At 40.8% G+C, this 25728-nt stretch overlaps 1 protein-coding gene across 1 annotated transcript in view; it reads right to left on the bottom strand.

The window, feature by feature from the left end:
* The window catches only part of slc16a2 (solute carrier family 16 member 2), a 95015-nt gene that overhangs the window by 58911 nt on the left and 10376 nt on the right, over positions 1-25728 (bottom strand). Inside the window, exon 2 of the mRNA XM_043705006.2 lies at positions 5521-5665. Coding sequence (XP_043560941.2) covers positions 5521-5665 — 145 coding nt within the window. The remainder of the gene's footprint in view (positions 1-5520; positions 5666-25728) is intronic.

The following is a 25728-nucleotide window of genomic DNA, read 5'->3' as shown; positions in this document are numbered from 1 at the left end:
AATTCCAGCCTTGGGTGACTGTCTGTGTGGAGTTTGCACATTTCCTCCATGTCTGCATGAATTTATTTTGGGTGTTCTGGTTTCCTCCCACAGTCCAAAGATTGGTTGTACTAAATTGCCCATAGTGTCCAGGGATGTGCAGGCTCAGTGGATTATCCATGGGAAATGCAGGGTTATAGGGTAGGATAGGGGAGTGCGTCTGGATGGGATGCTCTTTGGAGGGTCAGTGTGGATGTGTTGGGCCGATTGGCCTGTTTCCACACTGTGGGGATACTATGAAAATTCATCTGAGCATCGGTGGTAAAGAGTGTGGATGCTTGTGGATGTGGTGCCAATAAGGACCACTTTGTGTTGCCAACTTTCTTGAGTGTTGTTGGGCCTTCCTCAACAGAAGCTGGAGGTTTCTGCTAGTGCTGGCCTTACATACACAACTGCTACTCCTCCATTACTCTGTGGCACTGCAGCCACAGCAACAATGACTTCTGATGATGTGGCTGTATCCATTGGTCATGAACCTGTGTGGGGGAATATCAGAAACAGAACAGGTTCCTAATCAGGTGAGCAATCTGTATTTGCATCACACACACAAGTGATAATTTCACAACATTCTTCATACAACAGATGATGGACAACTCGAACAATTAATACAATGGAATGCTGCTCTATGGACCTCTGACGTGGTGGACTTTACTCCAATGTAGCAGAAAGCATGCCGCACAAATACAGTAGGAGACTGTAAGTGTGGTTCAACTACTGAACACTCCCAACACTTTCATATCACCCAAGAAAGGCAGCAAAGCTTATAAGAGCATGTTGTCAAATACATACAGCTCAAGGCAAGAGGTAATCAGCTCTCTGCCCTTGTGGAGCCTATGAGATCTTGGAATTTGAGATTTTGTCTTTGCGAATTCTGGCCTGCAGGTGAGACTTTTAAGGTCGTGTGTTTATCTCTGCTTCACAGAGATGACTATAATCAATTTGTAATGACCACAGAGATGGTCAAGATTGCTTGTGGCCAGGAATTATATTGTTCACAGTGTGTGTTTCACATGCAGGTTACTATAATTAGTTATCTTTCCCCATGCTGTGAAATTGTCTGATTATTGCAACTGCCCCTTGAAGGACCTCACATTGCTCACAAGACACTGTCTCAGATATTTTAAAAAATTGATCATTCTGAGTGGGTCGTAGCCATTTTCCATTTCCATTGCACTTTCATAATTCCCATGAGGATGGAAGACAGTGCAGGTCATGCTGGGCAGAAAGAGAGTCTCAGGCTCAGCTGGGTCATCCAGGGTCAATGGTGCTGGAAGAGCACAGCAGTTCAAGCAGCATCCGAGGATGCTGCATGAACTGCTGTGCTCTTCCAGCACAATTGATCCAGAATCTGGTTTCCAGCATCTGCAGTCATTGTTTTTACCTGGGTAATCCAGGGGCCTTCCAAATCTTCATGTCCCTTCCTTCCTTGCATTCTCTCTCTCTCGGTACTTCAATCAGTTCTGACCATCCACGCCTTCCTCCCCCAGCTCTTTCATTTACATCTTCATCTCCCACCATTACTCCCTGATCTCCAGTCCTGCAGCTAAGCCATGCCAACCATAGTGAGACAATGTTCTCCAGCTGAAACGAAGGGGCTGGTGACCACCGATAATGCCCCCTCCCATAGTAACCCACGTCCTCCACTGCACTATCCCCCTTATAGCTATTTTAATTAACTTGACTGGACATTGTGACATACTTCCAGAGCAAGTTTTACCTGAACTCTGGCGTTCTGGCCCAGAGGTAGGGACACTACCACTGCACCATGAAACCCTCTCCCATTCTTTCATGTTGATTTACCTCCCTTCTGAATTATTGACCCCCCCCCCCCCCCCCCGTGTCCTAACATGCTGCCTCCACTCCCTATAACTGGCTTCCCTATCAGTGCAGTGCCCCTACCCCCGATAAGCACTCTCAATTTCCAGTCAGCAGACCCCCAGGATTGACCCAGTTCCTCTGTGGCCCACCCTGACCAATGGGTGAGTGAGTGACTGGACTCCTGACTGAAATACTGCAAATCCACAGACTGACTGCACTGGGCATGCAAAACTGACCATGACCCACTTCCCAGACAGCAATCTATCGAACCCCTGAGCCTGTCTGCCCTAAGCAGCCAATTCACATGTGTCCAAGCCCCTGGACTGAGATCAGATGCTGCCCTTGATGTACTGTGGTGGGAACCCCCCCCACTTACTGACAACAGTTGCCCTTGACTTGACCAGGGACCAATCTTCTTAGACCTTGAGACATAATCATATTCAGTGTGTTTGTCACGTTAGCTGCTGGCACATACTGTAAGTATGAGATTGAAGTAACACATTGTCATACAGCAACATGTTCACCACTTGACTGAACAAATCATGATATATTGCCTGGCTTCTATCTGTGCTTAAGACAAGGCAAGACAGAAGTACTGTGAGACTTTACGTTCTGAATGAGGTGACAAAATGCAAAATGGCAATGCAAGAAAATGCAGAGATGCTGTGTAAAGTAGGTGCAAAGTGAGTGAGTACTAAGAAAGCGAGCAAACAGCCCTGTGTTACAAAAACAGAAGTTGCTGGAAAAGTTCAGCAGGTCTGGTAGTATCTGTGAAGAGAAGTCAGAGTTAACCAGTGACCCTTCCTCAGAACCTTCCCGGATGCTGCCAGACATGCTGAGCTTTACCAGCAACTTTTGATTTACAGTGTCCGCAGTTCTCTTGATTTTTATTTGGTCCTGAGCTACAGCCTGCTCTGATATATGAATTAGGTGCCTATCCCTGTACACAAAATGGCTGCTTTGGTATTGAAAGTATGGTGTTGGTGCACTACAAAGTGTTGCACACAAGTGGATAACTGTACTCCAAACATATTGGAGATTTGCCAGGAAGATGTGGTGAGGCTTATGCGTGTACAATGCCAACCTCTGTGAATGTGCCTCAAGATGTTGCAGACCGTCCAAGATGGAGGCCCAGAGGAGTAAGCTGTCAGTGAAGCCTCCAGTGAAGGTCCACTCTGATTTTGGGGGATTGTCACCATTTACTTCCTCTCAGCTGCATGGGAAAATAGGAAATTACAGCTGAGTAAAGGGAGAGTAAGTCCTAATGGGATGTTAATGCATGCAAAACTGCTCATTTTTGCTCACAAATGAGATTCTTGTTCAGCCATTCAAACTTTAGGTGGAAAACTGGACTCTTTTTCTCAAGATTTAGAATCTAAAATTTTCCGACCTCACTGTATTTTCCCAACTGACTTATTATTTGAATCATTCAGTGTTTGTGAAAATACAGCCCCATGTTCCCAGCCCAGGGAAACATCCCATCTACGTCCATCCTGTCATGCCCTCTAACATTTCTGTAAATCTCAATGAGGTCATACCTCATTCTTCAAACTTACAGACCATATTTCCTCAATTTCTCCACATGAAGCAATCCCGCCATTCTAGCAATTAGTGTGGTGAACTTCTGTTGCAATCTCTCTATGGTGATTACTGAATATTCTTCTTAGATAAGGAGGCCAGGTGCAATCTCACCAAGACGTCATACACAATTGCTGCATGACGTCTTTATTCCTGTACTCACACAAGTATCATGGACACTGAAACTAAAACAGAAATTGCTGGAGAAATTCAGGAGGTCTGGCAGCATCCATGAAGAGAAAAACACCAATTAACATTCTGAGTCTAGTGACCCTGTATCTCTCTCTCTCAGCTTATCATCGGCAATCCCTTTTACCTTTCTTTTCCTCTCCCTTTTTGAGGGCCATCTCCAATTATTCAACTCACTTCTCTCCACTCCTATTCCATCATCAGCATAAGTTCTGACAAAGGATCACAAGACCATAAGACATAGGAGCAGAAATTAGGCCATTCAGCTATCAAATCCACTCTGTCATTCAATCATGGCTGATAAGTTTCTCAACCCCATTCTCCCGCTTTCTCCCTGTAACCCTTGATACTCAAGAACCTATCTATCTCAGTCTTAAATATACTCAATGACCTGGTCTCCACAGCTTTCTGTGGAAGTGAATCCCATAGATTCCCCACTCTCTGGCTGAAGAGGTTTCTCCTTATCTCCATCCTAAAAGGTCTTCCCCTTACTCTAAGGTTGTGCCCTAGAGTCCTTGTCTCTCCTACCAATGGAAACATCTTCCCAACATCTGCTCTGTCCAGTAGACCCAAAACATTAACTCTATTTATTTCCTCTCAACAGATTCTGCCAGACCTGCTGAGTTTCTTCAACACTTTCTGTTTTTGTTTCAGATCTTTACTCCTGTAGTCAAATCAATCTCTTTGTGATGGAGGTCAATATATTATTGTCTTCCTTATGACTGTTGCACCTGCTTGCAAACTTTCAGGTAGCTCATAAACAAGGACACTAAGAACACTTTAGACATCACTACTTCCTAATCCCCCACCATTTAAGAAATATTTTGTCCTGCTATCTTTTTCTACCAAAGTGGATAACTTCACACTTATTCACATTATATTCCAGCTGCTGTGTTCTTGCCCAATCACATTGCCTGTCCAAATTTGCTTGAAACTTCCTTGGATCTTCTTCATAACTTACAATGCTTGGTCAGATTGTGTCATCAGTAAATGTGGAAATATTACGATTGATTCCCGCATTCAAATAGTTTGTAATAAATAATCAACAGTTTTGGCCTCAGCATCGACTCTTGTGGTATCTCACTAGTGACATCCTAAGAATGATCTGCTCTTTCCTATTCTCTTCTTTCTGGCTGTTAACCACTTCTTAATTCACACTACTCTGTCAACACCAATTCCACAAACTATAAATTTGTTTGATATTAGTGGGAAGAAGTTGTAATCACTGCTATTGCACTGTTCATCTTGGCATCTGAAAAAGAACACTAGAGCATCATTATTTGGGAACACAAAATAGGGGGAAAAATGGGCTTGTGTGCCCAAACCTCCTGCATTAGTTGAGCAAATAATCTCAATATAATACAGTTGGGTAGCATTAACACAGATGAAAACATTATAAGTCTTTTCAGGTTACATTAATGCAGTCCTTGGTAGCTGGTCTTAAGAGTGTGACTACTGCAAGCTGTGGCCGGTCCATGAATGACAAATGGCATAGAAATCAGCAAAAGACGTGATACATCAAAAAGTATGCATGAATTTATATCAACTAAACACAAAACACTGAAAACTAGGGTTGGCATTCAGATACAAATCTTGATCAGAACGGAATTGGATCGGACAACGTATGATGAAATGCAGTAGATCAGTGACAGCGCAGCAAAGGATAAAGGTCAGAGAGAAAACAATTCCACTCTGCCAATCCTGATGTTTCCAGTAGCATCCAGGTCTTTTGCAGGGTGCCGTCATGCATCCAGGTATCAAAGCAGTTGACCAGGTCTCAATCAACTTTCACAGAGAGACACTTTCATATTTCAACATTAAGCTTTAATAAATGTTACTAATTTTAAGAGCACATGTGTATGTGGAGTATGAATTAAGACAGAAATCCACTCTTACTTTGTGAAGGAGCTGGAAAGCAGTCCAATAAAAGCCATCGCTGCACCACCCATTGCCGTCTTCCTGCATCCAAACCAGTCAGTGAAAATACTGACTACCGGAGAACAAAAGAAAATCATTCCCATTGAGACTGCACCTACCCATGCTGCAAGGAAAAAGGAAACAAGAACATAGTTTTAACTCAATTTATTGGATTTGATCTCCCCTATACTGTCCTACAGACCCACAATTCATTGTAAATACTTGAGGAACCTACGGGCTCACAATCACAGATTAAGGGATTGGGCCCTTTAGGATTGCGATGGAAAGATATTTCTTCATTCAGCAGGTTGAATCTTTGAAATTATCTACCTCTAGGGTCAGTAGATCTCAATTGTTGAGCACATTGAAGGCATTGGGGCATTAATGGAATTTAGAAATATGGGGACAATGTGAGATGGTCAATGATGATTTTGACAGGGCAGACATGAAAGACCAAATAAACGGCCTACACTAACTCTTAAAATTACATTCCATTGGTGCAATGTGACATTCATTTTTCATTGGTATGACAACAACAAATTGTACCTGTAAATATTCCTCAATGCTTCTCAAAGACAGAGGGAACAGGTAATAAGCACATAGAAAATGAACAGACAAGAGTCAGGTGACCAAAGGTGTGGTCAATAGTTACATTTTAATGCTGTTTTTGAGGGTGGGGATAACGTATCAAGGTGGATAAGATTAATGCTAGTACATTGGATGCAACGGTGGAGCAGAGAGAGGAATGTGACACATTCAAATTTTGATGAAGATTCACAGAGATTCAGTCAGCTAGCAGGAGGATTCTGGCAGCATTTATTTGGGAGTGAAAAGTCAGTGAAGGCTGGTAAGGGTGGAGGTCATAGTGCGCAGAACATATGACAGGGAACAGCAGAAGTTAGATTGCAGGAGAAGAGGAAAGAAAGTGTTGGAGAAATTCAATCTATAATTCTCCCGATACTTTTCTTGTATTCAATGCAAAAGTCCACTTCACCAAATAATCTTTACACCCCGTGGCTTTATCCACAACATAGTCTAGGACAGCACCCCTTCAAGAAAATAACCGATCTTTCTTACGATTTGAGTTATGCATTTCACTTACTGAGCTCAGAAAATTTACCGCTGGATCTCTAGGATGTTTTAATAGTCTGTTTTAATAATATGCCTTGTAGGGTTTACACAAGGTTGAATTATGTAAGTAAATGTCAAGCCTCCTGCCTTTGCAGTTGCTCACCTCTTATAAATTCCCTTTTGAAAAGGACATGTACCAACATTATACTGCATCTAATCAAGGGCTAGTTCAGGAAAGGATGAGCTGATCATCATCTCAGGCAATTCTATCAAACCGTACAATAATAGGCAGCAAGATCAGGAACATTGAGCCTGTAGCCTTGAAACCAGTAGATTTTGTAGTTCACATTGATTTAAGAAATTCAAACAAAATAAAAAAAGAGACAAATAAGAGCATAAATAGAAACAAAGTGCCTGGTCTTTGTTCTTGGGGTTGCTAAGGCTGAAGGGCCAAATTGCAGTTTCCTTATCCTTGCTCAAGATATCAAAAAAGGCTTGCTGGTTGCTACAACCTTTGCGTTAAAATAAGCCATTGTTAGGCATCTTAATTGGAGAGGCATACACAGTGGCATTGGAGTTGAGGTTCTAGAAGTTTCCAATTAGTCCAAAGCATAGCAAAAATTCACTCCCTTTCACAGCCTCTGAAACACCCCTAAAGATAAAACTGTGAAATAGTTTATTCCATCCCATTGCTTTGAAGCAAATTACTACAGTAAGCCTTTCAATATCTTGCTTTTTTAACACTTAGGAAAGGTAGGTGAACAGGCAGTGTACTACTATTTCCCCAAATTAGACTCCGTACTCTAGCAGTTAAAGCTTCTCAGCAGGGGGCACTGGGTGATGGGGAAGCAAATAAGGGCAGCTCCATTTTCCTTTAAATTTGTTTAAGTGTTTGCTTCAAAGATTGAGCCCCATAATAAGTGTAATATCTTGCTGCAACAAGTTTTGTGCCTGCAATTTTTGTGCAAAGTTGAATCTTGGGGATGTCAACAAATTATTTCAAAACACACACGCACACAACTAAACCACAAAGAAGTTCAATTCTTGAAATGTGAACAGGCCAACTACAGAGTTTCCAGATAGTTGCAATTGTCTATATTCAACTCAGACTCTGGCATGAATTGTTGAGTATAACAATCCAGCAGGGGCTCAAACAGAGTGCTGTCTCCAGACCGTAACAGTACTTCATCAACTAATTGCACAAACCTCTTGAAAAAGCTCAGACTTAAAAGGAATTTGATTATGTGTTTCTGAAGACCTCATCAAAGGCAAAGTAATAATCAGCTCTGACTGTTTTCACTCTCCTAATTGAATGGTTTTTCTCTTAATGTAAGGAACAAGTCCATCGTTGTGCAAAATGTTAAACTCTTCCTTTAACAGAGCTGCATTTCTTTCCACAGGCTTACCTTTTTCATTCAAGACACCGCAGCCCTGAAACTTTTCTGGCTCATGTCCCAATGGGAATTTCTTTCACTCGTGCTCCCAACCTGACAAGTTTCACTCTATTTAGGAAGGGCACCTGGCATACATGGGACTTGCAGGTGCTGATGCTCAGCTGACTCATATAGCTTGAAATTCTATTTTTGTGTTCACTATTTTTGTGCTCCCAAGTCCCAATCTCTACTTGGATAATTTTCCAAAAGTGCTTCCCGGTCCTAGTTGTAGGCTGCAATCTCTATTCAAAAAGATATGTGTTTAAAATTGACATCTGCTCATAAAAGGTATACATGTTGGATTGTGAGGATCAATTAAGACAGTCCTTCTTGTTACGCCGAAGTGACCAAAATGGATTGCACGGACAAGGTAATTATAGTACAAGAAGGTACATCAGGTGAGATCAAAGTTAACTGGAAATTAAATGCCTTTCAGCAGATAAAAATGCAACATGCAACTTATTATGAATTTCAGCACTTTGAGGAAAAAAATGAATCTTTAAATATGCATTTGCAAGAAAATTCAGGAAGAAATAATTTTCTATTGGAATCAAAAAAATGCCTAGCTAAGGTGCTCTCCAATGCTAGATTTTAAAAAAAGCTCTATGCACATCTTTATCAACATGAGTAGATCTGAATATTATCTTTCTCGTTTCTCGGAAGCAGCACCTGATACTGGACTACAGTGCCTCATGTGAGATCTTGTACACAGTTTGTGCTGACAGGCCATTTTTAACTAATCACAACAACTTGCAGTTATCTAGTGCCTTTAGTGAGGTAAAATGATGAAAGACACTTTGCAGGAATGTTATAAAGCACAATCTGACACCCAGCCTTGTTAGGGAAGATGGCCATAAACCTGGTTAAAGTCTTACATTTTGACGACTGTCTTAAAGGGTAGAGTAGCAGAAAGGTTTAGTGAGGAATTCAAGCCAAAGGCATGACCACCAACGATAGAATGATTTATGAAGATGCACAAGATGCCAGGTTTAGTGGAGAATAGAGTTTGGTGGGATTAGAGGAGATTACAGTATCAGGGAGGGGCAAGGTCAAAGATAAGTTTGTAAACAAAGTTGTGCTTTTTAAAAATTGAGACCTTGCTGAGGAGAAACTAAGTCTTTTGATAAAATGTTTGGAATTTAACTGAGCTAGCAATTTGCACATGCCTTTAGCTATAGTGACACAGGAGTTCCATTTCACATCAAAGGAAATTGTGTTGTCAAAATATCAATTAACAACAGAGCCAAGAAAAAGGTAAGTCATGACTAGAAGTTGAGTCAAGTTACAAGAAATATGAAGGAACTACATATTGGAAAAAATGTCATTGCTCCTTTGAAGAACAGAAGGGTGATTAAGATGTTATAACTCAGATTCTATACTTCTGTAATTCATACTTAACTATGTTCTATAACAGATAATTAAATAAAGTTGTGCAACTAAAACAGATATAATAACCAAAAACATCAAGTAGATCTTTGTCCCTGCTGTTGACAAAAATTCAAGAAGTTGACTGCAAATTCAAAAATACATTTTAAAGGATGAAAACTTAAGGTCTTACTAATTAATATCCACACCTAAACCAAGGTCGTAATCTTGCTAAAGCACAGTACAAATGTCTTAGAGTCATGGAGTTACACAGCACGGAAACACACCCTTTAGTCCAACCTGTACATGTTGGCCAGGTTTCCCAAATAAACAAATCTCACTTGCCTGCATGTGGCCCATATCCCTCAAAATTGTTCCTATTCAATCTGTTTTTCCTATAGAAGTGGAAAGCTTCACACGTATCCACAATATCCTGCACTTGCCAGCTATTTTCTCTCTCACTCAACTTGTCTTGAAGCCTCTTTACATCTTCCTTACCACTCACAATTCCAAACAGTTTTGAGTTGTTAGGAAACTTGGAAATGTTACATTTGATTCCCTCATCCAAGTGACACAAGGTCCTGTGACACCCACTAACCTGCATTCCACTCTGAACAGCCATTTATTTCTACAGTGTTTCCCATCGCCAGTATGTTATGCTCAATGCCGTAAGCTTTAATTTTGCACAATGACCTGTTCAGTGGGACTTTATAGAAAGCTTCTGAAAATCAAAGTACATCACATCCACTTGTTACCCCCATTTATTCTACAATATGTATATCCTCAATAAACTCTAAGCTTGTGAAAGACAATTTCCATTTCATGATTATATGTTGACTTATATAGTGTTTATATTTTTAAGTGTCCTATTATCAAATTCTTTATAATAGACTGTCTTAGACTGTCTTAAACTGGAAATGTATTGCTGGAAAAGCGCAGCAGGTCAGGCAGCATCCAGGGAACAGGAGAATCGACGTTTCGGGCATAAGCCCTTCTTCAGGGCTTATGCCTGAAACGTCGATTCTCCTGTTCCCTGGATGCTGCCTGACCTGCTGCGCTTTTCCAGCAACACATTTCCAGCTCTGATCTCCAGCATCTGCAGACCTCACTTTCTCCTCTTAGACTGTCTTAAAACCTATTAATAACCTCCCTAACTCCAACACCTTCGGAGGTGGAAAGTCCCAAAGTTGTGGGATCCTCAGCATAAAAAAAGTCTCCTCAACTTGATCCAGAAAGGGTGACCCCTAATTTTAAAATAGTGCTCCCTGGTTCTGGACTCAAGCAGAGTACAATTGGAGGTGTTCATGTGGATGTGTTCTTCCACCAAGTCTGTGAATTGTGCAGAACTCTTGCAAAACCTATGCAAGAGATAATAAGAACCAGGACTTCAGTGAGGGGAGGGAAAGGGAGAAGTTGCCTGACAGTGACGATCTAAATCTAATTCTGTGCAAACATCAAAATCAAAAGGTGAAGGATGACCAACAAGGGTTGATCTAACTTATGCAATGCCAGTTCAGTGATGCTGCTGAAAGTTCAAGGTTCAAAAGAAAGTTAAACTTTTACTCAAGGTACACTGTTGCACTATACTTAATAATCTTTTATTTTTTAATTTATAATCATATCTTTACCTGAGCAACTTGCTCTGCACATCCTCAAAAAGACTTCAGAAACAGCATTTGCTAAGAACTATATTGCTTTTAACTTTTTTGAAATTTTGGTTCAGTGCAAAAGTATTTTGCAAGAATAAAAAAACATTAATTTAATCCAATCCAGATTGTTTTCACAATTCTGCAGTTGTATTTCACAGTCAAAACTATGTTATAATTCAAATGACTAAACTGAACAAGTTAGATTGCCTCATCTTAGCATAAGAAAGAAAATGAATAACCAACTGAGTACAAATATTAAACAAAGGTTAATTGGCACCACTCTCTGTAAATAGGCTGAATAGTATCACAGACAAGCAAGTCTCCAGTGACCTTGTTGTTCAAACAATTATTTATTTACTCCCAAAACTAGCCAGGAGCTGTAAAGGATACACAGCAGACTAGTCAAGGTCTAACTGAATGGTGGAACAAGACTAAGAAGCTGATTGGTCATCTCCAGCGCCTACATGACTGGTTTAGATATTTTCTCATCAACATTTTCATGGAGTTACGACACTTGTCTGAGTGAGGAGACCTGGATTCAAGTGCCACCTGCTCCAGAGATAGGGACACCACCCACATGAGAGCCAGAGATTTCACTTAAATGTGGACATGGAAATGTACATGTAACACAACTGACACAAAAACATGACAGACATATGATATTGTAGGAAGTAGCTATGAAGTTGGAAGAATTTTAAGCTCCAGATATCATAAATAAATATTTTCCCTTTATGCTTTAGTTGTGAAGTCCCAATGATCTTTAGCAGAGAATGAAAATGATTGCCAGAATTAGGAACTAAAGGTCAGTTGGTGACTGTGGGGTTAACCTTCAAGAGTGGAATGGAGAAAATTGGGAGGAAAAAGTGCACTTTCCTGGGTGGAAGTATTAAGAATGGGGTTCTGTTGTGCTATAGGTTCCAGGAATTGTCATTCAGTACCTCAGTTAATTATTTGCAAGGCCAATAACATTAAGACCAGCCCCAAAAATGGGGACTGACTATATTGCAAGTTGCTGATTGGAAGCCTAGGTTGGGACCCAGCTTATGGATGCTGAGGCAGACTAACTTTTAGATGGATACAGGTTGGCTTAACGTGGGGTGGGGAAAAGGTCCAAATGACTGTCTCCCGTGAAACCTCAAAGAAATTGAATTTGAACATAGATAATTGGCTCTGCTCCTTTGTGTGACAGTTGGAAGAGGTTAGGACCTTCTCAACCTGTGACCTCTACCACCTAGAAAGCCAAGGGCAGCAGCTGCAGGGGAACACCACCATCTGCAGGTTCCTTTCCAAATGACTCGTCAATCCTGACTTGGAACTATGTCACCAATCCTTCACTGTTACTGGGCCAAATTCCTGGAACTCCCTCCCTTCCTGTGGGGTGTCTCTACACCACAAGGGCTGCTGAAGTTCAAGAAGGCTGTTCACCACCACCATCTTCTCAAGGGCAATTAGGGATGGACAGTAAATGCTGCCTTGGCCAGCAATGCCCACATGCTGGGAACAAATAAAAAGTAGTGACGGGACTTATGTGGCTAAGTTAAAAACACTTGGAATTGCTGGTCAATTTTCAAGCAGAATATTATACAAAGTAACTTTGTTACCAATGGGGAATTTGAAGTCATAATAACTTGCATTCATTTAGTAACGTTAATATAATAATGCATTCCAAAGTGCTTTGCAAGAACATAATCAGGGAATTCATCAGTTTCAAGTAACAAGATTAATAGCTCAAAGAAAAGAATATGAAAAGGAATAGGAATGAATAGGATGGTAAGGAATGAGAGCACACAGCCCTGCAAGCCTGCTCCATCATTCAACAAAACCTTTGAATGGTGATGGTTAATCTTGTACTTTCCTGCCCATTTTCTACATCCCTTGATTCAGAGAATATAAAAATGACAGCTGGAAGTCTATTGTTATTTTATCCAAGTGGAGCTGCAGGCATTATAGTGCACCTTAAATTGCTGCAATGTAAAGAATGAACATAATTGCTGTTATTTACTTGAGCAGGACAGAAAGATTAATGTCTCTTTTTGAGGGTTAACTGATACAAATTCATTCCAGTATACTCAATGCTGTAGTCCTGCACTCCTATCTATTTCATTCTACATCTATTGAGCAAATAAGGTCTACTGCAGTAGCATTCAGGAAATTATGTTAACAAAAGTCTGAAATCTTACCATGTTGATTTTTGAGTTTATGGTCGGATGAGATCACACAGATCATGTAACATCAGTCACTGAAAGGAATGTTGTTGCACAAAATGCTAATACAATAGCAATGAAAATTCAAGAATCTGGCATTAAAGAAGTTTCAACGTAAAGCACTCTATTTACACACATGTACCATACCTTCCACAATGTACTTAAGAACAATAATTTGATGATTTTTGAGTGAAACTGGAATAAATCACAAATTTTAGGCTAATTCTAATTACCATGCCAAATGAATAACCAAATAACCTGATTTTAAATAATGAAAAATACTTCTTGAAAACTAACCATTTGCTATATATATTGGTGTACAGTAGTATTTAGAAGGTTTTAAAAAATGGTCTTCCATCTCAAAGAATCCATTCAATTTTTAGAGACTTCTTGAAGATCTACAAGTGATCTAGTTGAATGGAACGTCCAAATGATTCATTAATCCCGGAGGCAAGAGTGGTTTTGTGGGAAGGACCAGCTGCAAGTAAGATACATTCTGAATCACACAAAACAAAATTCATGGGGTCTTGATTGTACTTCAAATTCTGTGCTCTTTCACACTGACTACATTGGTTTTGTGTGCATTCAAGCAGAAAAACCAGTACAAAGTGAAATTCTATCTCACAATGCAGATCTTGTGCTGTTAACAAATATTAACTAGTATTTTGCCTTTTTCTAAAACTCAAATCAATAGGAATAAAAATCACAACATAAGTATATAGTATAACAATTTATACGTAGATATCGAACATTTGAAGCATCAATTGTGAAGGTGTATCTAGAAATGATGACTGGGAACTGAAACTCCAAGTTTTATTTTGTTGACACCCTCACAACTAATCATTCATCACAAGAATGCAGCCACACGGGAATGCTGTACAAGACAGCTATTTGTACCTCTGTTGTAGCTATCACAGATCTAATATTAAGGCCAAAAGATTCAAGAAACATAGGGATGGAGGAAAACATCTAGGCTCTCAAGCTTATTCTGCCATTCAATGAGATCATAGCTACTCTGTAATCTAACTATATTTGCCAAAATTTGCTCCATATCCCTTATATATTTTCCCTAAAAAAAATCTATCAAATCCAAACTTGACAATCCAACACAGCAGTTTATGGGGAAAACTTCCTAACTTCTACCATTATTTGTAACTGCTTTATGATTCCAGCATCTGTAGTAATTTGTTCGTATACCCCTGAAAGGTCACTTTCAAAACGTCAGTGATCTGTAATTTTATTTATCTCCACAGATGTTGCCTTATCTGCTGTGTATTTCCAGCCAATGTGTGTGTGTTTCAGATTTCTAGCATCCACAGGAATTTGTTTTTTTTAAATCCGTCCTGTTCCCTGGTCACTGACAGAGGCTACATAAGCTATTCACAGTCTCCAAACTTAGAATTAGGTTCATTGTCACGTGTACCCAATGTACAGAAGTACAGGAGCACAGTGAAATGTTACAATGTCAATCCTCATGCACCATCTTAGATACAAATCTTAGATACAGAAATAGAGAAATAAGGAAGAAAAAGGTTGCATTACCTTCATAGTATAAGTTAGAAAATAAGACAAAGTTAAAAGGATAAACATTGCAGTCAGATAAACAGATTACAAATAAACATTATATTTCAGTATATCAGTGCAAGGGTTTCCACACATTGTCTGACAGGGCTTGCAAGCTGCTGAGAGACTGCATCAGTCCCCAGTCCAACAACGATCCCCGCTGCCAGCCACTCTGCTCCACTCCAGACCTCCTGCCCATTCCGCTCTGGCTTAGTGCCCGCTCTGCTCCAGATCTCCTGCCAGCTCCAAGGTAAGTTTCCTCTTTTTAAGAGAAACATCACTATAAAATCTTAGAGAGAAAGAGAGAGAAAGAAGAAAGGAAAATGTGGACAGATGGACGAGACCTGGGCTGAGGAGCCTGATTGCTGCCTACTCTGTCTCCGCTACCTTGGACCATCTTAATGGAGCACTAAATGGTCTATTCTGTGAAATTTGCTGACCTTTCCAGCAATTCTGCAGCAAAAACCTTCTGCTGGGATTCAGTTGTTCTGGGATGTCCAGGGACATTATTTTTGTTGCTCACCCTGCCACAGTCAGCACTTCTATTAAATACTGAGGCGAGTCTCTGACATCAAATCCCTCTCACTCAAATTTTCCTGCTTGAGTATCCTCTCTCCGCCTCAGCCTCAGCTCATCTGCTGCTCATTCATACCTTTGCTACTTTTCGACTCAATTACTTCAAAGCTCTCCTAGCCACCCTCCTGCTGCCTCTCACCAAGCGGATCTTTGACTAACATAATTAATAATGAGTCCTCCTGCAAGATATCTGAAATATTCTTTACATCCTACTATTATATATTATGGTTCAAGTTATTTCTGTCATTAATGAGGGTACATCTCACATTGAAATCATGTATTAGACCACCCATAATCTGCCAAAGATGGTTCTTCCAGACTTAATAGAATGACATTTGGTCATGTATTGCCTTTTCTAAAGTGAAGCCCCGAAAAATTAAAATCATTGTGTGTGCCGGTCATTCAATCCAAGCAGCAAGAAACACTCCAGTTAATACTTGCTATTTAGGCTACTTTCTAACTGCTCTCTGAAATGGTCAGAGACAAAAAAACTGCAGATGTTGGAATCCAAAGTAGACAAGCAGGAGGCTGGAAGAACACAGCAAGCCAGACCGCATCAGGAGGTGGAGAAGTCAACATCTCAGGTGTAATCCTTCTTCAAGCAAATCATTCAGTTATATTCAAGATGACAACTCATCACTTCCTTTTTCACATCATTAGGGATATGCAATAAATGCTGGTTTCCCACTGATGCTCACAGGCTATAAATGAATTCAACATTTAAGTATTTTCTCATTAAAGAAAATAAAATATGTAAAATCACAGCTATAAATTGTAGGCCAATTTGTGGAACACACGCCACATAAAACTCAAGAGTTGGGACACCACTATCTTTTTTCTTCCCTTATATTTAAAGGTAATTTTTTTTTCCATCTTCATACCATACACAATTAATTTACAGACAACATGCAAGTCACTTTTCATAGAGGGGCAGAGAGTGGTTGACTTATGACTTCTCTCCTGATCTCTCTGGGAGAAAGTTCTTGCCTCCTCCTGCACTTTACACAGGATTGCCTAATTTCTGGCATTGCACAGTGGACAGAAGCTATTTTGGAGTAACACTGTGCTGTCCCACCGAAGTCACTACAACAGTATTCTTTCCAAGTTTGCGTTTAGACAATGATTATCAACAGGTTATTATCAATGAGGGCATTGTCTTCAATAAATGTCCATGCATGCATATTTTTCAGCATTGGATAGGAATCAGGAATGGTGATACTTCCTAACAAAGGTCATGAAGGGCAATTGTCATTTAGACTATGTAGCCAGCTTACTCAGAGTGCACCTGAATCTGGGAGGTTTCAATTTGCATTGATCAATACAATATCAGTGCTACAAATGCAAACTTTATAAGATTATGTTTTTGGGTAAAATTGAGGAATAAAGAGGAAGTATGCGAATGGTTGCAAATTCTGCCAGACACCGTGCTTGGCTGGTTGGTTATTAAAGATTAAAGGGTGACCCAGGCTATTTTATCAGGATGATTACACAACATGTCCATACATCTCTTGGGCAATGGCGAGGGTATCACTGTTGTCTCTGGGTGGATCATTAACCTCCAAGAGTTATAGGAAGGTATTAGAAATGTCAGGTTTTAATAAATGGTTATATTTTAAACTGTCTAGTTCATTCCAAGACAGAATAGAGGTGGGGTTTGGAAGATAATTATTTCTACCTGGATAAAAGGCCCATGTTATTCATATTGTCATGGAGATGGGCTTTGAGGGGGCAAACCAAAGAAAACCAATATTGACTGACAGTGTTTCACAATGAGGTCAATCTGCAAGAATCTGAGAGAGTAGAAAGCATGAGCTAGTTAGCATATGTCATTCCCCACACAGAATACAGGGAAGAGCTTGTGCTTTGTTTAAATTTTCACAAATGTAGCCTAAGTCAGGGAGAGAAATCTCCAGAATAACCCTTGCTCTGAAGTCAGTTCAGGGATTAGAAGCCATGCAGATAGAAAAGGAAAAGATGAATCAAGTCATCAGAAGCTGTAGATAGCTTTTGACTGGCTCTTTTATAATGAAATATTCAATTAAGGGAGAGATAAATATAATCTTGAAGGGGTGGGGGTGGTTCTCAGACTAGTGACTAGTTAAATGGGGGATGTTCTTTTCTCTAGTTTAAAGTGTACCCAGAACGTAGTTCATTTTGCACAGAAAAAATATTCAAACTTGAAATCTTGTGTGACCTTTTGAGTTGGTCAATGGAAGATTAAAATTTATTTTTTAAAAGTTATGAACCTCTACAGGGTTCATAATACCGGTAACAGTAATTTATTAACTAAGCTATCAGAGCTGGTTCATGGTTGATGAAATGTTTGAGGTAAGGCACACGAGGATTACCGAATTATTGAACAGGAAGCTAGAAAATTATATGAATGAGAAAGATTAGAAGGTATCACTGAAGTAGTCAGACGATGTGCGTAGGAGGACATTTGTAAAGCACGATGACATTTGTACTGAGCCAATGGGCTGTTCCTGTGCATTGAATTCCCTGTAGTACCTAGAAAAGGGCTGTGACTTTCTCTTTTTGGGACGAAGTGTAGGGGGTTGTGGGTTCACGTCAAATAGTGACTAAAACATCACTCCTACCTCTAAGAAAACTTAATCTATTGGGCATCATTAAGCTTGCTAAGAGCTGATTGGTAAGCATCAGCAAATTTTGCATCGCATCACTGCCCTTGACATTGGCAGGCAGATTCTGGAGACTGGGAAACCAATCAAAGACCAGCGGCCTCTGGTTCCTATAGACCATCATAGAGGCTGACTTCTTAGGGATGCAACAGCACCAAAGATAAAACATTTTATTATCATGAAGAAAGGGGATGTCAGAGGATTAGAAGCAAGGACAGGCAAAGATGCTTTTGTACGCAATGCCACTAAATTACACCAGAATGAAGCAACTGGAGGTACCTTCTTAGCAAGTGGGTAACTCTGGAAACCAGCTTCGATCTTGCCTGCTAAGAAAGGCAGGCACCTGTCATGGGTAAGATTGAGGCCTATAAGTGGCTGTAAATTGCCACTAAAAGTCACTAATGGACCTTTTCACCCAGGTCTTAATTGCTGAGATGGCAGAAAGGGGGTGAGTACATCTCAAGGGCCAATTGGCCCAATTATTTTCTTTTCTCACCACCTCTATTGTCACCTCCAGGGAGGGGAAGGTCTGCCCAAGGTTTTTTTTAAATCCATTCACAGAATGAGGGCATCGCTGGCTAGGCCATCATTTATTGCCAATCCCAACTGCCCCGAGGGCAGTTAAAGCATCAACCACATTCCTGTGCGTCTGTAAGTCAGGTCAGGTAAGGAAGGCAGTTTCCTTCCCTAAAAGGACATTAGTGAACCAAATGGTTTTTTTCCCCACATTCAGCAATGGTCATCATTAGATCCTTAATCTAGCTTTTTTATTCATGTCAAATTCCACCATCCGCCTGTGTTAACACACCAAGTAATAATTTATCTTGTAAGTGATTCCGTTAGTTCCTAGTACAGACATGAAAAATCTTACGAAAGCTGCAAAATGTTTAATACTCTTTGGAATTTTAAGCGTATTTGCATCACTGGCCTTATGTAATAAATGACTGCAAACAGTTTGTCTGAGATTAAAATGCAATTATCAAATTGCTTCACTGAATGTTCACAATTGTTCACCCTTCTGCTGGCTATATTCAAACTGACACTCTATCTTCATCATCACACTATTTGATTAGATTAGATTCCCTACAGTGTGGAAACAGGCCATTCGACCCAACAAGTCCACACTGACCCTCTGAAGAGTAACCCATCCAGATCCATTTCCCTCTGACTAACACTATGGGCAATTTAGCATGGCTGATCCACCTAACCTGCACATCTTTGGACTGTGGGAGGAAACCCACGCAGACACAGGGAGAATGGAGAATGTGCAAATTCCACACAGACAGTCACCCGAGGCTGGAATCGAACCTGGGACTGTGAGGCAGCAGTGCTAACCACTGAGCCACTGTGCCACCCACCCATTTCTTTCAGGCTTCTCAGTCCAGCAATCCTCAAATCAGATTTTCATTATATTGTTCCCATTTTCTGCACTATCACCATGTTCTTTGCTTTCCTTTGATTCAATAATCTATTCAATTCAGTCGTGAGACTATCCAATGGCTAAGCATCAACAACTCTGAATGAATTTTTTTTCTTTTCCTACCATTGCTATGACACTGAGATCTCCAGTTTCTTTCTCAAACAGCAATCCAGTTAATCCTGCTCCACATTCTTTCTCCATGTTGTTGCAATTTAGTTTCCCTCAAGTATTCACTCAATTCTGTTTTAAAAGTTGCTGTTTAATGTTTTCCACCACTTTATCAGACAGTGCACTCCAAATCCTAGCTACTTATTGTGTCAAAATGTCTTTCCTCATGTTACCTTTGGTTCCTTTATAAAACTTCTTAAATCTATGCTGTCTAGTTATTGATTTAAAGTATTTGGAACAAGTTCTCTTTCCTTACTTTATCCAATTAATTCATAATTTTAAGCAGCTCGAGAAAAGCTAGCCTTCTCAGCTTGAAGAACAATCCCAGCCTCACCACTCTATCAACAAAACGCTAATTCTTAATGCCTGGAAACATTCTAGTTAAGCTTTTGTGTATCCTCTCTAAAGCCTTCAGGTCCATTCTAAAATGGGGTGCCCAGATCAGACATACTCCTCTAGTTGAACCAAAGATTGTGGTTTCTTTATAGTTAGCTGAAATTCCTGTTTTTTTAAACACCTGAATCTTTTCCACTTTTGAGAATGTAATGAATCTTTATGTTAATCTTCTCCTCTTTAAAAACCATGCAATGCTCGATGACATTTTGCCTACAAGCTTAGATTCCAATTTAACTGGGTCATTTCCTGCTGAATTCATTAAAATTAGTCCTACTCCACTTAATAATGTTATACTAGATTGCTCCTTCCCTTTCTCCAGAATTAAGTTAAACTTTATGATGTGATGATCACTATTTCTAAAGGTGCTTCCACCATTGCCACTCTCCACTCGATCCAGTTCACTCTCCAGGACTATGCAATAATGCTTTCTTCCTCATTGGAAGAAGGAAGCATAACTGATCAAGCAATTCTTGTAACCATTTCAGAATTGCATCCCCATCTTTGTCCTATGTATAATTACTGCCCCTTTATTATTGATTGAGATAGTTAAGATCTCCCACTATCAAAACTCTACAGTACTAAATAGTTTCTTTGCAAATCTGTTTCTCTACTTCCTTCTCATTGCTCAGTGTATTATAAAAATACAGCACCATAATGGCTCCATTACTGTTCTCTAACCAGAACAATTCTGTCCTTGGTCCCTCAAAAATATTTAATGTTTTTCCACAATATAACATCTTGCTTAACCAAAATGTTACTCCCTAGACATTTTTCCCTTTCCTACCTTTCTTGACTATTATGTGCCCTAGAATATCAAACATCTAGACCTCCTAACGTCGATTCTCCTGTTCCTTTGATACTGCCTGACCTGCTGCGCTTTTCCAGCAACACATTTTTAAGCTCCTTTTTTTAAAGTCAGGTCTCAGTTATACAAAAGCATCACATTCCCATTCAGTTAAATGTACTTGTGCTCTCTAAGCTTAATCAACCATGCTTTCTAAATATACTCAAAAGCACAGCAAATCAAATACAATTTCTTTGTATTTTTAATGATACCATATCATTTTACATTAATTCTAACTCTGTCTCTCATTTCAGTCCACTGTGCACCTTTGCTTCCTTCTCATTTTGCCCCCCGCTTCATATCTTCAGCAAACCTGTACACATTACAATTTATCCTTTTATTGAAATTATGGATAACTGAAACCCAAGCACTATTCTTTGCAGCACCCAACTATTGAAATGTTTGTAATGTAAAGAAATACAGCAGCAAATTTGCACACAAACAGGCCCTCAAAAACAATTCATAGAAATCAGAGACCCTACAGCATGGAAGCATACCACTCGGCCCACTGAGTCCACACCAACCCTCCTATGAGCATCCCACTCAGACCCACCCCACCACCCCACATTTCCCATGGCTAATTCACGAGCCTACACATCCCTTGGACACTACAGGACAATTTAGCATGGCCAATCCACTTAACCTGCACATCTTTGGACTGTGGGAGGAAACCAGAGCACCCGAAGAAAACCCAGCCAGCCATGGAGTGAATATGCAAACTCCACACAGACCATTGCCCAAGGGTAACCAAATAATCTGTTTAAGTTACATTTAATAAAGGTAATGCTCCTCTTGCTCAATGTGGGAGCAGGGACATAGTTGATGTCCCTGGCTCCTTCACGTACAGGAAGTGTGTCCAGTTGCAGCTCTTGTTCAATGCATGATGGCTATGGAGCTGCGGGTGGACTCTATGGAGCTTACGCAATGCTGAGGGGGTCATGGATAGCACGTTTCGTGAATTGGAGATTAGGATTGCTGAGGGAGAAAGGGAATGGGTGACCAAAAAGCAGGGAAAGAGTAAGAAGGCAGTGCAGGTGTGCCCTGCGGTCATCTCCCTCCAAAAAAGGTGTGCATTTTGACTACTGTTGGGGGAGTTGGCTCACCAGGAGAAGGCAGCAATAGCCAGGTTGATGGCACCGTGGTTGGCTTTGCTATTCAGAAGGACAGGAAAAAGAGTGGAAAGGCTATAGTCATAGGGATTCAACTGTAAGGGGAGTCGATAGGTGGTTCTGTGGTCGAAAACAAGACTGCTAAATGGTACATTGTCTCCCAGGTGAACAGGTCAGGATGTCTTAGATCGGCTGCAGAACATTCTTAAAGGGGCAGGGTGAACAGCCAGTTGTCGTGGTACATATTGGCACCAAGTATATAGGTAATAAACAGGATGAGGTCCGCAGAATTTAGGGGGTTAGGAGCCAAGTTAACCTCAGACGTAGTAATCTCAGGATTGCTACCAATGCCATGTGTTAGTCAGAGTAGGAATGATATAATAAGCAGGATGAACGTGTGGTAGAATAAGCAGGATGAATGTGTGGCTTGAGAGATGTTGCCGGAGGGAGAGGTTCAGATTTTTGGGACATTGGGACCAGTTGTGGGGAAGGTGGGACTATTACAAATTGAATGGTCTACACCTGGTCCAGACTGGAACCAATGTCCTTGGGGGCGCTTTTTCTAATGCTGTTATGGGGGGTTTAAACTAATGTAGTAGGGAGTTGGGAACCAAATGAGGTTACAGGACAGTAAGGAAGCAATAACTAAAGTCTGTAAGGAACTAGATAATGAAGTCAGTGTGACGAAGGGGAAGAGGAGGCAGTGAGCAGATGATGAATGCTGAGAGACTGGTGGTCCCTCAGGACCATATTGGACCTGGTGTTGGGGAATGATCCTGGCCAGGTGGTTGATGTTTCAGTAGGGGATTACTTTGGGAATAATGATCACAATTCCGTAAGTTTTAGAATACTGATCGACAAAGACAAGAGTGGTCCTAAAGGAAGAATGGTAAACTGGGGGAGGCCAACTATACCAAAATTCAGCTGGAGCTGGGGAATGTAGATAGGAAGCAGTGTTTGAAGAGAAATCCACATTCATTATATGGGAAGCTTTTAAAGTGAGGTTGATTAGAGTTCAGGAGAGGTATGTTCCTGTGAAAATGAGGGATTGAAATGGCAAGGTTAGGGAACCATGGATGACAGGTGAAATTGTGAGACTAGCTAAGAGGAAAAAAGATGTATGCATTATGTATAGTCGACTGAAGACAGACAAAGCTTTGGAAGAATATCAGGAACGTAGGACCAATCTGAAATGAGGAATTAAGAGGGCTAAAAGTGGTCATGAAATATCTTTAGCAAACAAGGCTAAGGAAAATCCCAAAGCCTTTTTTTCTTACATAAAGAGCAAGAGGGAAACTAGAGAAAGGGATGGCCCACTCAAGGACAAAGGAGGGAAGTTATGCGTGGCGTCAGAGAAAATGGGTCAGTATGGGTGCATGAGAAAATGGGTGCATCAGTATTCACCAAGGAAAGGGACATGACAGATGTTGAGGTTAGGGATAGATCTTTGAGTACTCTAGGTCAAGTTGGCATAAGGAGGGAGGAAGTTTTGCGTATTCTAAAAGGCATTAAGGTAGACAAGTCCCCAGGTCTGGATGGGATCTATCCCAGGTTACTGAGGGAAGCGAGAGAGGAAATAGCTGGGGCTTTAACAGATATCTTTGCAGCATCCTTGAAAACTGGGGAGGTCCCAGAGGACTGGAAAATTGCTAATGTTGTCCCGTTGTTTAAGAAGGGTAGCAGGGACACTCCAGGTAATTATAGACTGGTGAATTTGGTGTCAGTGGTAGGGAAGCTGCTGGAGAAGATACTGAGGGATAGGATCTATTCTCATTTGGAAGAAAATGGACTTATCAGTAATAGGCAGCATGGTTTAGAGTCATAGAGTCATAGAGAAATACAGCTCTTCCTTCATCAATTCCTCAAAGAATTCGATTAGGGTTGTAAGACATGACCTTCCCCGCACAAAGCAAGTTGTTGGAGCGAATCCTGAGGGACAGGATGTACATGTATTTGGAAAGGCAAGGACTGACTAGGAATAGTCAACATTGCTTTATGCATGGGAAATCATGTCTCACCAACTTAATTGAGTTTTTTGAAGAGGTAACAAAGAGGATTGATGAGGGCAGAGCGGTAGATGTGATCTAAATGGACTTCAGTAAGGCATTTGACAAGGTTCCCCATGGGAGACTAGTGAGCAAGGTTAGATCTCATGGAATACAAAGAATACTTGCCATTTGGATACAGAACTGGCTCAAAGGTAGAAGACAGAGGGTGGTGGTGGAGGATTATTTTTCAGACTGGAGGCCTGTGACCAGTGGAGTGCCACAAAGATCAGTGCTGGGTCCACTACTTTTCTTCATTTATATAAAAGATTTGGATAGGAGAATAAGAGGTATAGTTAGTAAGTTTGCTGATGACACCAAAATTGGAGGTGTAGTGGACAGCAAAGGAGATTACCTCAGATTACATCGGGATCAGGACCAGATGGGCCAATGGGCTGAGAAGTGGCAGATGGAGTTTAATTTAGATAAATGTGAGGTGCTGCATTTTGAGAAAGCAAATCTTAGCAGGACTTATACACTTAATGGTAAGGTCCTAGGGAGAGTTGCACAGAAACAGACCCTTCAGTCCAACTCGTCCATGCTGACCAGATATCTCAACCCAATCTTGTCCCACCTGCCAGCAACCGGCCCATGTCCCTCCAAACCCTTCCTATTCATATACCCATCCAGACGTCTTTTAAATGTTGCAATTGTACTAGCCTCCACCACTTCCTCTGGCAGCTCATTCCAGACATGTACTACCCTCTACATGAAAATGTTGCCCCTTAGGTCTCTTTTATATCTTTCCCCTCTCACCCTAAACCAATGCTCTCTAGTTCTGGACTCCCCCACCATGTGGAAAAGACTTTGTCCACTAATCCTATCCATGCCCCTCATGATTTTATAAACCTCTATAAGGTCACCTCTCAGCCTCTGATGCTCCAGGGAAAACAGCCCCAGCCTATTCAGCCTCTCCCCATAGCTCAAATCCTACAACCTTGGCAACATCCTTGTAAATCTTTTCTGAACCCTTTCAAGTTTCACAACATCTTTCCGATAGGAAGGAGACCAGAATTGCACGCAATATTCCAACTGTGGCCTAACCAATGTCCTGTACAGCCACAACATGACCTCCCAACTCCTGTACTCAATACTCTGACCAATAAAGGAAAGCATACCAAACGCCTTCTTCACTATCCTATCTACCTGCGACTCCACTTTCAAGGAACTATGAACTGCACTCCAAAGTCTCTTTTCTCAGCAACTCTCCCTAGGACCTTACCATTAAGTGTATAAGTCCTGCTAAGATTTGCTTTCTCAAAATGCAGCACCTCACATTTATCTAAATTAAACTCCATCTGCCACTTCTCAGCCCATTGGCCCATCTGGTCCTGATCCCGATGTAATCTGAGGTAATCTCCTTTGCTGTCCACTACACCTCCAATTTTGGTGTCATCAGCAAACTTACTAACTATACCTCTTATTCTCCTATCCAAATCTTTTATATAAATGAAGAAAAGTAGTGGACCCAGCACTGATCTTTGTGGCACTCCACTGGTCACAGGCCTCCAGTCTGAAAAATAATCCTCCACCACCACCCTCTGTCTTCTACCTTTGAGCCAGTTCTGTATCCAAATGGCAAGTATTCTTTGTATTCCATGAGATCTAACCTTGCTCACTAGTCTCCCATGGGGAACCTTGTCAAATGCCTTACTGAAGTCCATTTAGATCACATCTACCGCTCTGCCCTCATCAATCCTCTTTG

Source organism: Chiloscyllium plagiosum, unplaced genomic scaffold, assembly GCF_037043375.1.
Source record: "Chiloscyllium plagiosum isolate Xiang-an unplaced genomic scaffold, Cpla_swu_hap1 HiC_scaffold_11, whole genome shotgun sequence".
NCBI classification, from domain to species: domain Eukaryota; kingdom Metazoa; phylum Chordata; class Chondrichthyes; order Orectolobiformes; family Hemiscylliidae; genus Chiloscyllium; species Chiloscyllium plagiosum.
The sequence above is the reverse complement of the archived record's forward strand: the minus strand, read 5'-3'. Positions and strand labels throughout refer to the sequence as shown.